The sequence below is a fragment of the Marmota monax genome, unplaced genomic scaffold, assembly GCF_021218885.2.
Source record: "Marmota monax isolate L192 unplaced genomic scaffold, Marmota_monax_Labrador192_F-V1.1 WCK01_AAM20220418_F8-fsc00035, whole genome shotgun sequence".
Classification (NCBI taxonomy): domain Eukaryota; kingdom Metazoa; phylum Chordata; class Mammalia; order Rodentia; family Sciuridae; genus Marmota; species Marmota monax.
Window position 1 is genome coordinate 4,951,655 of NW_026691961.1, and position 12,656 is coordinate 4,964,310.

At 45.6% G+C, this 12,656-nt stretch overlaps 2 protein-coding genes and 1 long non-coding RNA gene across 15 annotated transcripts in view; 1 reads left to right on the forward strand and 2 right to left on the reverse strand.

Annotated features, from left to right (window-relative positions):
• Positions 1-4,703, reverse strand: part of Nde1 (nudE neurodevelopment protein 1) — a 41,719-nt gene extending 37,016 nt beyond the window's left edge. Inside the window, exon 1 of one of the 3 annotated variants that reach the window (XM_046438437.1) lies at positions 4,621-4,703. The gene's annotated coding sequence lies outside the window, so the exon portion shown is untranslated. Of the gene's footprint in view, positions 1-308; positions 328-4,620 lie in introns of those variants that run through there. The other 2 variants (XM_058577093.1, XM_058577115.1) reach the window with 2 other exon arrangements.
• A 1,535-nt stretch (positions 4,704-6,238) lies between these two features.
• On the reverse strand, positions 6,239-8,768 carry LOC131423397 (uncharacterized). The gene is made up of 3 exons (XR_009224890.1): positions 7,832-8,768; positions 6,539-6,621; positions 6,239-6,407 (listed from the first exon to the last, which is right to left on the reverse strand). It is a non-coding gene; the product is annotated as an uncharacterized LOC131423397 (long non-coding RNA).
• A 145-nt stretch (positions 8,769-8,913) lies between these two features.
• Positions 8,914-12,656, forward strand: part of Marf1 (meiosis regulator and mRNA stability factor 1) — a 37,835-nt gene continuing 34,092 nt past the window's right edge. For 10 of the 11 annotated variants that reach the window (XR_009226262.1, XM_046438971.2, XM_058577275.1 and 7 more), the window contains exons 1-2: positions 8,914-9,021; positions 12,443-12,644. Coding sequence is in view for 10 of the 11 variants with exons in the window: in XM_046438971.2 (XP_046294927.1) it covers positions 12,501-12,644 (144 nt within the window). In the remaining variant the exon portion in view is untranslated. Of the gene's footprint in view, positions 9,022-9,053; positions 9,318-12,442; positions 12,645-12,656 lie in introns of those variants that run through there. The other variant, XM_046438882.2, reaches the window with a different exon arrangement.

The following is a 12,656-nucleotide window of genomic DNA, read 5'->3' on the forward strand; positions in this document are numbered from 1 at the left end:
TCCAGACTGAACACTCTGTGCTCCAGCTTAAGTTCAAAGGAGCCCAGTTCTCATCTAACATGTAGTTACCAAACCAGTTCCATAACTTCAAGAGCACAGAGCTCATGCATCTATAGATGAGCGCCATGTGCCCATTAACACACTGGTGACCCCATGGAGGCCAGCGTCAGCTATGTGGCATAGAAGACAGCACACAATTGGGTGAGGTAGTACCTAACACAGACTAACTATTCTGACTGTTCAGAAAAAAATCACACACAAGATCCCAGGTGACCAGTCCCCTGCTTACTTCTCTAAACATCTCCTACCTCTTATTGGTTTTTGTCCCAAGCACACTGTCTTCACTCTTGCTTGAACACACCAAGTTTGCTCCCACCACAGGGCCTTTGCACTTGCTCTTCCCTTGGCCTGGAATGTTTTTGCCCCAAGTCTCTGTCCAGCAGGCTTCCTTCTTGCCATTCAGCTCTCCAGTGAAATGTTGTCCACAAAGAGACCATATTTAAATACTCTATCAACACTCCCCTCCAACTTTCACTAAGCTACTAACCTCTGCTGCATCTTATTTCATCACTTTTGAGTTTTGTTTATCTTCTCCATGGGAATGCCAGTTCTTGTATAGCAAGCTTTTTCATCCCCAGTGCCTACAACAGTGTCTGGCATTCAATGAATGGGAACCAGGGAGAGATGGAGACTGATAACTGGGAAGGGCTGTGAGCAGAAGGAAAGGCAGCAAGCCGGGCCTGAGGGAGGAGAGAGGCGCTGAAGCTTGCTCACACCTGGAAACCTCAAGACACTATCAGAGAACCAAACCCAACTCTCCCCAGGTGCAGCTGGGAACGGTAATGAGAAGTGGCTGGAGAAGATGCGGAGTGGGAAACCCGCCCACCCAGGGTCACGTGATGAGCAGTAGCCCACGCAGTTACTGGAGTTCAGAGGCTCCTCCTGCATGCTTACAAGGGAGTTTTAGAAAAGGGCTTCTTAAGACCTTTATCTTGGCCAATGAGGCTTAAAACTGAATCCTCTGGAAAGGATGGGAGACGCGTTTGGAAGTGATGTGATGGTGAGTGGGTGGGTCTAACTATAAGAAGGCCAGAGAGAAGGGCCCAGCCTTGACCTTCAGGGACTGAAGAGAAACCACACAGACCCTGGACTACGTCAGAGCCTGCACAATCCTGTATGTCAACTAAAGGACAAGGGGCACAGGAATGGATTTCAACCCAAACCCCACGCCACGCATTCTAAAAGCAATAGTTAGGGAAGAGGAAAGAAATTCTGAAGAAGGGGGAAGAAGTCTAGTGTAAAGAAGCAACCATATATATGTGTGTGTGTGTGTGTATCTATATACACACACACACCAGGGATTGAGCCCAGGGGTGCTTAAACACTGAGCCACATCCCCAGCCCTTTTTGAGACAGGGTCTCAGTAAGTTGCTTAGGACCTTGCTAAATTGCTGGGGCTGGCCTTGAACTTGTGATGCTCCTGCTTAAAAATATATTTCCTTTTACTATTTGGAATCTGGCTTGGAAAGTCCTATGGCTCTGCTCTCTGCCACAGAAAGCAGGCTTGGTGACTCACAAAGGCTCTCTCCTTCCAGGATTATCTACTGACTTTTTACCTTGGCCTTCTACTTGCTGTTGGCTGGGCATTTAACAAACTCCTTTCAAAGGACACTAGCCGCCTCAGGCTGTTCTGCCCTAAGAGGTAGGCAGTAGCTGAAACCGATGGTAGAGCAGGAACATGGCACGCACTGGCCATCTTTCAAGGGGCAAGTTAGTGGTAGAAGCAACCAGAACCAAGTCCAAGGCCTTGCAGGAGTTGCAGACAGACTGACTGGAGGTCAGATTCCCTCATTTCATTTGGCCTATGGTCCTTTTAAAGACACTATAGAAGGCAGGTGTTGGTTCATACTGGTCACAGCATACACAGCTCTGTACCTTCTATCTTTTTTTTTGGGGGGGGGGGTACCGGAGATTGAACTCAAGGGCACTTGATCACTGAGCCACATCCCCAGCCCTGTTTTGTGATTTATTTAGGGACAGGGTCTGAGTTATTTAGCATCTCACTTTTGCTGAAGCTGTCCTTGAACTTGTGATCCTGTCTCAGCCCGAAAGCTGCTGGGATTACAGGTATGCGCCATTGCACCCAGCTTGTAACTTCTATCTTAAAAGTGGATTCTACACTTAATTCACCTCTGTGCAGATCGTCCTGTCAACACGTCCAGAAGCTCTGTGGACCAATCTGATGGGGACCTCAAATATACATGCAGCATGCAAAAAACAAACTAGGATCCAGTGGTACAGAAACTGTTTGGCATCACTTAGAACTCTACCTCCTATAAAAATTCATTTCAGCATTTTTTGCATGATTAAATGGAACAGGAATGTCTCAAAACACACTGGAGACACACATCTCTGATTTCAAAACTCTGGAAAAAAATTAAGTGGTCCCTCTTGGCTTCCCTCTGAGCAAAGAAAGTCAGCACAGCTGATCAGGATCAATACACAGGTAGAAACCATCAGGAATTAACTGGCTGCCCTTCTCCACCCAAACCCCACCTCCTTCCCGATCAAAACAAATGCAAGAGCTGAGGGGAAAGGGAGGGAAGAGAGAGAAGCTGGCAAGTGTTCACACATGCACCAAGAGCCTTGTTACCACGCAGGCTTTGCACTTTGCAGAAGTGACATCACTGGGGCAAAAATCAGTGAAGAGTCAGCAAGCCTGGTGTCTCTTTGTGCCTTCAAGGTCTATAATGATCTACCTACAAAAGTACTGAAGCATGCAAGGACAGGTGCTCAGGGATACACCCTGTCATTCACTAACATGGAAAACTGGAGAAACCTAAGTGTCAGCAGAAGACTGATGGAAAACTGCAGTTGTTGAGAATTACATGTACACATACGGAAGAAAGCTCATGGTGTGTTGAAAGAGGGTCATTCTTGTTTATCTTCCTCTCTCTGCAACACGGTTAGAAAAGGGTCTGGAAGGAAGTGCCAGGGTAGGGGTAGAGCAGGCACCAAGATAACTACTTGTACCTGGCACACTTCTTTACACTAGACTTTTACAGTAAGCATGTCATTTTTGAAATTTTAAAAAGCTTATGCTAGGGAAAAAATAGCTATTGTTCCAAGATAATTTTACTCTTTTGAACCAAGATACCAGGGAATTTTTCCTACTGTCTTCCCCTCCTCTATTCCTTTTAATCACTTCTTGAATGCCTGCCTACTATGTGCTCTGCTGGGTGAGGCCCGCAAAGCAATACTAGCTGCAGGGACAAACTTTCTGGGCACTGGCAGGATTAAGTTAGGAGACTGTCTTGCAAGAGATGGGAGTGTAATCTTTCTGGGTTCACAAGTTCTAAGGCAAAGAATACATTTCGGAAACAAAAATAACGTCCTAACAGAGTAAGCCAAGTTAGGATACTATTATCCAAAATGGGATAAAATACACAGTTCAGAGAGACCGTAAGACTTCAAGGGCACAGATCATCAGCATCTAATACAACACAAAAGAGCTGAGAGGAAAGATTAAGTTTCAAAACTGGTGAAATACCAGCGAGGTAGGGGGAGGGGCAAGGGTGGTCAGATAACAAGAGGCTCTGGGAGTAGCGGGGTATTCAATTACGCTTCAAAGCACCCTACTCAAGTCCTAAAACGCCATCCTAGCCCAGAATACATTGAAACAAAACCAGCCTAGAAAATGACAAACCTGGGCACAGCACACGCTGCCAGGGCCCTTTCCTTAGAAAGGAAGTTAAAAGGGGCCTCGGGCTAAAAGTAAAAAGAAAGAGGCACAACCTGGTACGAACCCTGGACAAAGAAGACGGGGCGCTCGGGCTCTCGGGAGGCCGAGAACCTGAGATGACTTAGAGAAGATAAAGTACCTGCCCCAAAGCAGTGTCCAGGGACCTCGGGGAGGCAGGTAAGCCCAGCCAGCATTCAAGCTGCGGAATAAGCGCTTTTCACCCTTTATTCAATCCTGCCCCAAAGTGCTGTCCCGAGAAATCCGAACGGCCCCGCTGCAGAGGTCTGAGAAAAGCGGGTGGAAGGAGACTGCTCCAAATGAGGGAGGTGCAAAGGAGGGGGTGGTTTTTGGAAGGAAGCCTGCGCTCGGGGTGAAAATGGGGTGGGGACATGGGCACGAAGGCGGAGGTGGCGCTGGAAGTGAAGGAATGAGGGGGACCAGGGGCCCGCAGGAGAAGCAGGGGCGGGAACGGGCGGGTGGCGGGATGGAGGGGCGGAAAAGAGACGAGGGGCGTCTAGGAGGCGACCTCGAAGGAGGGAAGAGCGGTAGAGCCGGGCCGGGGGACCAGGAGGGCGAGGTGACCCAGGAAGTCCCCAGGGCGGGCAGGGCAGCGGGGCTGGAGAGACCAGCGCAGAAAGCGGAACGAGGTTGGCCACCCGAGGAGCTGGGCGCGAGGGGCACGCGGTGGGCGGGCGGAAAGTTAGGAAGCGGGGCTCCGGGAAGGCGCGGTGTTCGGGAGCCCGCGGAGCCCGGGCAGCGGGAGAGGGCGCGCAGGGTCCCTGCAAGGCGGCGGCAGGGTGCGGTCCCGCGAGCGCGGGCGGGCGCCGGAGTGTGGCGGCGGCGGCCCGCACCCCGGCCCGGCCGCAGCTCCCACTTACCGGGCTCAGGCGCCGAAGACCCGGCGGCCCGGGCGGCGAGGGTGGCGCGGCCCGGGTCCTCGGATCTCCGCCCCGGCGCTCGCGGCCGGCGCCGCCCATTGGCTGCCGCGCCACGGGTCCGCGTCCGGCTCGGCCAATCAGCGCCGAGCAGCGCGGTCTGGAAACTTTTTTCCCAGGCCCGGGCGCGGCGGGGCCACGCGGCGGCTGCCCTGCGCGGGAGGGGCCGGCTGCTGGGCGGCGACTGGCCAGCCGTGGAGAAGGGGCCGGCTGCCCTCCCCAGCACCCGGGACGGGCTTGTCCTCGCGGGCCACGCACTTCAGGAAAAGACGCCGGCCTCTTGCACACCGACTGCCTTCCCCTTCTTCCCCTTCCCCCCAATCTGAAAGAAGGGCAAAGACCCAGGCCCGCCGAGGCCACCAGTGTTCCGTGTCCTTTCCAGTCCTTTACACCCGGAATAGAATCGTCAACTTCATTGTTTGCTTCAGAGGCAGCCCAAGAGCTTGACTTTGAATCCTAGCTCTGCCCCTTGCTAGCGGTGTGCTCTTGTGCAAGTTATTTAACTACGCTCTCAATTTCTTATGTAGAAGGAGGTTAGGTCAGTCAGCTTTGCACATAGTATGAACAATATACGTATTTGTTAAATGACTGGGGTTTTTGTAGAATTATTATGTATCTCAGGCACACTAACTTCTTGACAAGCTTTTTTTTTTTTTTCGTTTAACTCTCAAGACAGGTTAATTGTTCACTAACAAATATTAATCAAGCAATTTTATGTACTAGGCACTCTTAGAGCACGATGAACAAATCAGACAAAGGTACCTGTCCTCCAAGTGCTCATATTTTGAAAAGAAAAAGGCACTAAACCAATAAGCGAATAAAATAATTTCGGGTGTCATGATAAGTTATGAATAAAACAAAGTTGTGATAGAAAAGGGATGAGCGGGGTCATTTCAGATAAAATGGTCAGGAGAAGCCACTTTAAGGATGTGATGATGGAGCTGAGTCTTCCCCGCCCCCCATGATGAGAACCACAGGAAAACACTTTTATTGTACTTATTTTAAAAGATGAGAAGACAAAGGTGCGGGAAGTTAAAGGAGTTGCCCAAGGTACTACAATTAGTAACTAACAAATCAGCATTCAAAACTGGCTCTTTGATTGTTTGATTTTTCACCATAAACTAGAGGCAAAGAATCCCTCCTGCCTCCCTGCTACAATTAGAATGACCTTTCTCTAATAATTCTTTGACTCCTTGCTAGTTCCTTAAAGAATTTCAGACACACAAAAGGAAACCCCAACACCTACATCAACAGGGTAAAGGAAAGTACCAAAGTGTTTTTCCAGAAATTTCCAATCTGGTCCCAAACACTAACAAATCATTTGCATATGGCTTGATGCTCAGTCTGAGGCCTTTACCTTCTAAATTTTACTTGACCTTTAGAACTCTAAGGTTTCTGGGCAGGAAGTAATCACCCAGTTCCTAGACAAGTTGAAGCACAAACTGGTGAGGTATTGGTCTTGCCTAAATGGAAATGATCAAATTATTTGCACTAGTTGGTTCTCATTTTCCCAATGTTTCCATAAAGAACAGGGAAAGATACTGAAATGATTATCGTTAAAAGTTTTATTCAGGGGGCTGGGGAAGTGGCTCAAGCGATGGAGTGCTTGCCTGGCGTGCATGCGACCCGGGTTCGATCCTCAGCACCACATACAAACAAGGATGTTGTGTCCGCCGAAAACTAGAAAATAAATATTGAAGGATTCTCTCTCCCTCTCTCTCACACTCTCCCTTTAAAAAAAAAAAAAAGTTTTATTCAGGACAAAAAATTGGGGACAAGGATTTGTCATTAGGCAAAATCTTAAAATGTTTCCCTCTTAATCTAATTAAAAATAATAATAATACTGTTCAAATCAGTATACCTGGTTCATTTCAGCTCCTTCACTGCCAAACGTGGGGGCAGGTTTGCTTGAGTTTTTTTTCTTTGCAGCTTTGAGATATGACTCTGTAACAGAGAGCTCAGTTTCTCTCCTTAGAGTCTTCTGTAACAGTGGCCCCTTCGCCTTGTGAATATAGCCTTCAATGCTCTAAGGTTTACTTTTTAAAAAAAAATATTTCTTTCTCTCTTCTCCCCTCTCCCCAACAAGACTAGGGAGACAGTGTTATTTTTTCTTCCCCTTGAACAAGCCCACTACAGGAAGGAGAAGCCTGCTGAAGATCTGGGAAATGAACATCTCCCAAATTAACAAATGAATTCTAACAAGCTAACTGGGTGAACTAGGACCCCCCTACTAGAATGTAACTCTTGAAAAGTTCCTTTAAAACCCCCCTGTCCCTCTTGATCAGGAGTGTCACAGCCTTTGGGACAGGATTCCCTTGTGTTTCTCCTTTGCTAGTAAAGCAATAAACCTTCTTTTACCTTTTTTCTCAAAATTGTGTCCTCATTATTAAATTGGTATTGGTTGGCATTGGGGACAGGGACCAAGCTTTTGGTTACACTTCCACCATAATTTACCAATTCAAAACACTCAACCTAACATAGGCAGGAAAGCAGTTACTGAGGAGAAACCCCTGTAACAGCAGCTTGGATAACTGAGAAGCCAAATCAAATGCAAAGTAGCCATTCAAATAACACAAAAATAAGTCTTCATCCTTGTTTCATAAATGTGGAAGTTATTATTTGGATAAGGAAAAACTTAGACTTACTAAATAGAACTAAATTAATAGAGGCTATCTGTACTTAACATATAAAGAGAAATTACTGTTTCCTTGTTTATGTTTGTTAACAAAATCTTGTTCGGAAATACTCAACTAAAGTTTAAAAGGAGGGGTGAAACCATCTAAAAGAGTAGCATATTTGTTTGATACTTTGGGAAAAAAAATCATAGAAACACGGTGGGTTTTCATGTGTTTCAATTCCCACTTGGAAAATACTACCCAAACACAGACACAATGAAGATCTACTCAGCAATAATAAATACCTAAGCAGGAAGATGATGTTTACTTGCTGTGTGCCTTCTGGAAAATTAAATACAGGCACAAAGGGTTCTTCAGGGACATGTTGGATCTTGCCCTTCACAATACATGTCTACAGCGACGTATTAATCACCACTAAATACGAATTGCCCAATGAAACCACCTCATCCTGAAGACTTCAGTTAAAAAAAAAAGAAAGAAAAAGAAAAAAAAGTTCTCATTTAGTAATTTCTACTTACTGATTCTTTTGTAAAGTTAATTTGTTTCTGGGCAAACTTAAAAGTAGAATGTTTTGAGTAATATTCTGCTAGCACATTCTCAACTGTGCCTAGGTTCAGATAATACGTGCTTTGTTTTTCTCCTAATTTGCAACAGGAAATAGCGAGCAGCTGGCAGTTTTAGAAATCACCACGTTGGCCTGATGAGTCTTTAAAAAAAAAAAAATCACATCAAGTGAAAAATCGTGAGGTGCCACTGAAAAAACACACCCACAGCATGTTTATCCAGCTAAAACAAAAAAGTGCTGTTAGTTTCACAAAGCTTTTGTAACTGTAGGGTCTCCTTTTTTGTCCACTGTCAATGGAAACGTTGTATTCATTTGTAACGAGCTCTGGATCAGGGCTTTTAAAAACACGACTTTTTAACTGAGGTCGCCACGGCCCTCTTTAATTGTTGGTGACAGTATCCAGCGTTAAGTCTTTGCACGCGCTTTATCTGTGCCAGCTGGGTCGAAACTGCTAGAAAGCAACCGAGGACTTCGCAGGGAGCCCGGGCGGCAGGTTTTCTCCTCCTCTCGCCACTAGGCTGCACTAGTCGTAATTAAGGACGCTGTGAAACATGCGCCATTTAATTTTTAAAAATAAGTAGGACTGTCACGTGGGCGGGGGGCGGAAAGCCGAAGCGACCGAGTCTTTCAATGAAATCCCGTGCACATCGCTTGGCCCCCAAAAGAGCTTAATTCTATTAAATCCCGTTCGGCAGGTTTTTCCTCGGTTCTGCCCCACAAGCTCCCCCAATTCTCCGCTTTGAGGTCCCAACCGCCTCCACAACCTCAGGGTAGGGGAGAGGCCTTCTTAAACTGGGGGTTTCTGCGGAGAAATCCCGGGCAGCCCCCCGGGAAGGTCCCTATTTAGGGGTTTATCGGGAGGGGACTGAGCCTGACGAGGCTGCAGGGCCGCGAGGCCCCGCCCCCCCCGGGGGTTCCCAGCGTGCCCCGCGCGGCGAGGACGCGGCGGCGGGGGCGGGGCGAGCGGCAGAGAAGGGCGTCGGTTTTGCGACAGGGGCGGTGCGGTGCGGAAGCGGAAGTGGAGGGTGCGCTTGGCGGCGGCGGCGGGAGCTGCGGAGTCGGGAATCAAAACAAAGGGCCTGGGGGGGGCGGGGGGAAGGCGGCGGGGCCGGAATGTGAGCGGAGGTGGAGCCGGCGGCCGAGGTGAGTTTGCTGTCGGCGCTGGGACTGGACCCTGACAGGCCCACTGCTCTGGGGCCGCCGGAGCTGGACGAGGGGCAGTGCCCCCCTCCTTCCCCCACCTATTGCTGGTGGGGTGAGAGGAGAGGTGGCTAGTCCGAAGGGAAGGAGTGGGACCCGCGGCACGGGCTGCTTCCAATCAGTCGGCTGGTCTCCCCTTCAAGTTCCTTCACTACTGTCACTGTTATGCAGACGTTCCCCTTTGGGGTATTTGGCTCCCCGCCCGCACCTGTCTCCCTGCTCCCTATTGGGCCCTCCAGGTGAGAGGAGCAACCTTCCCAGAGGGGTATGCAAAGTTGGAAAGTGAAAAGAAAACGTTAGGAATGGGTGTTTTGCAATCCTCCCTAGCATTTTGCATTCAGCTGGGTCTTTCAACAACCGGTAGGGTGGTCGCCTTGGGGTTTCAACCACTCCCCCTATAATTGTATGCGACCTCCTGATACCCTTTTTAGAGTTTCCCAAGCACCTTTTCTGATTTTACCAAGAGATTTTCAGCTATGTTTTTATTTTTTGCACTTCCCAGCATCTCTGAGCGATAGTCTTCTGCTTTGCATGCAAAAAAATGGAAAATTAAACGTTCTTATTTGACGTTTATTGAGCTCATCATTTGTTCAACAGTTATTTCTTGCTATATGCCAGGCACTGTGCTAGATGCCGGAGATAATAATGAATAAGAAAACATCCCTGGAATGTTGTCCTAGAGTTTACATTCTAATGGGACTAAAAGAGAATAAAATAGCAGGTAAAAAATAAGAATAAAGTAGCAAGGAGAGATGTGAAAAAGAAAAAAAAATGGTGATGGAGTGGTGTGGGAGCCCAGGACAAGATAGGGTGATGAGGGAAGGCCATTTGCTAAGTGTTCCAAATGGATTAGCAACTCCTGTAATCAAACAATCCTCTGAGCAGGTTACTTTTTTTTCCCTTTGTTTTCCCCTCCCCCCCCTCTTTCTTTTGTATGAAAGGTAAGAGAAGGGACTGTGAAGGTAAGAGAAGTTGTGAGTTGCTCAAAGCTGGACAGCTAGGAAGAGGTGGAATTGGGGACAAATATATAGCGTGACATCACATCCTGTACTCTCAGGCCACTATCTGAATTGTTCAAAGGCCATGAGAGAGAGAGACTGAAGGGAGATTCCAACTTAAACAGCCCTTCTTTGGCTACCTAAGTTGCTTAGTAGCATTCCTAGAAATATTGGAAAAATTTCAGGGTGCAGGCCATCAGCAAGTTTTTACTTTTATTTGCTTGTATTAAGCAGTATTAGAGGCAGCTTGGTGTGGTGGTAAGAGTTGGGCAAATCTAATTTTGCCGCTTTCTGCAGTAATTGTGTGATTTCTGACTAGCTACAGAATCTTAAATTTCAATTTCTCCCTTTATGAAATAAGACCGATCATTCCCTTTCTGCCTCACAGAATTACTGAGGGGGAAAAAGTTTATATAAGTGGATCCATTCCTTATTTTTCATCATTATATTTCTTGTGCTTTAGTAAAATATAAGCAAATATTTGCTGAATGAGAAAATAAGGTTAAGTGAAAATGCTTTATAAATTCTAGTTCAATTTGGGGTTTTTGCTTTGAAGAGTTTTGAGAGAGCATATTAAAATTGTTTATACCAGGAACATCACAAATTGTTAGGGCACATAAGACCTGTATGTAGTGGTAAAAACCAAGTATCATTATTTGATATTAGTATTGGCATTTCCATCTCTCGCTCGCTCTCTCTGATTAACCACTTCCAACTCTAGTGGGTGGGTAAATTTTGTGATTTCTTAATTCCTTCATTCAACAAATATTTACTTTGTATCTACTGTGTAACAGGCCTGTTTGTGCTTAGTACAAGATACAATGATGAAAATGGGTATTGAGTGATTTGCTATTTTATATGCAATGCTTTGGGGTAGACCAGGGAAAAATTAGCCAGATTTTACAGAGGAGGAAACAATGTGTGTGTGTGTGTGTGTGTGTGTGTGTGTGTCTTGCATGTGCCCTGGGGATTAGACTCAAGGCCTTGTTAAGCATGTACTCTAACACCACACCCAAGCCCAGAAAGAGAAACTTAATGAAAATTTGAAGCTTTGCTAAATAGGCCAAATAATTAATATTTTAGGCTTTGTGGCCCGTCCCTGTCACAACTCAACTCCGCAATTGTGCAAGCAACAGACAGCATTTAAATGAATGAGTATGGCTGTGTCTCAATAAGTTAACTTAATGGCCACTGAAATTTGAATCTCATTTAATTTTTTTTTTCAGGAATTAAAAAATGTAAAATACATTCTCAGTTCACAGGCCATTTAAATTACAGGCAGTGTGCTGGCTTGGGCACACAGGCCAGACTTCTGCTTTATGTGGTCAGTTCTCATGTACCTTAGACACAGTATGTATATAATTTCTCAGCTCCTCCTACCATGTAGATGTTAATATCTCTTGGAAAGAACATCTTATTAGAGATAGAACTAAGAAGTTGTTTACTGTATGCTTAAATAGAATTTCTGATAATGAAATTAATCCCCTGAAAATGGCCAGTATAGGTAAGAAAGGTGGTTGTTGGGACATTGTGGTAAGGACTTAGAAATGAAATTTAGTCTTCCTCACCATTGGCCAGCTTCCTCCATGAATGGTGGGTATGGATTGATTTGATCTGTCTTTATTGTACTGTTTAAGACTTGTAAAAGTGTTGTTACAGTGGAGCAAATACAGCACACCTGTGACTTGTGGTTGCTTTAATTGTTAGATTTTTTTTTTTTTTTTGTGGTGTGTCATATTGGACTTTCATCATAAGTAAACTGAGAAATTGGTTGGATTTATTCTGTGCAGAATAGAATTCAAAGTTCACAGTGCTCATATCAGAGACATAGTGGTAGAGTCTGATATCGTGTTATTTCTTTTAATACAATTAGATTCTCTATTCCATCATCTTCTTTACTCTTCTAGGCAGAATCTTGTGAGGGGAGAGAGAAAAAGAGAGAGTTAAAAATAACTTTTAAAAAGTCCGCTTAGGGCAGAGGAAGTTGACTCTAGCCAGGTGAAGAGAAGTCTCATTCAGGAACATGAGAATGTCTAAGATTAGGCTATTTTTTCAAGCATGTCAGTGTTTAAAGAAAAAATAGGACTCAGTCAAAACTCATTCCTATTTGAAGAGCTATCAAACACAAGGAATAGCAGTTTATAGATTTTATAAAAATCAGATTGATGCTTTTAGATTTTAAGCATAAGCAGTCAATCAAGTTTAACACATTTTAGTAGCTTGTAAGGTGCTATGATATGCATTCTTTTGTTCTTTCAGATTTGAATCATTGACAGCCATTGCGTGGTACATGTTGCAGTCATATTTAATATAAAATTTGTTCTTATATGAAGAAATAACAAGGAAATGTCACTTGCTCCTAACAGGGTGGAAGAATGAAAGAAAAGAAAGATGAAAGAATGTTGAACCACTTTGCATGGCTGTATGATGGAAGGAAACGGAACTGAGAACCCCTGCAGTAGAACACTTGGATGGCTTCAACAAGATAATGATGCTAAGCCATGGCTTTGGAAATTCTCTAATTGCTTTTCTCGTCCTGAGCAGACGTTGCCACTTAGTCCCCAAACGGTAACTATGTGC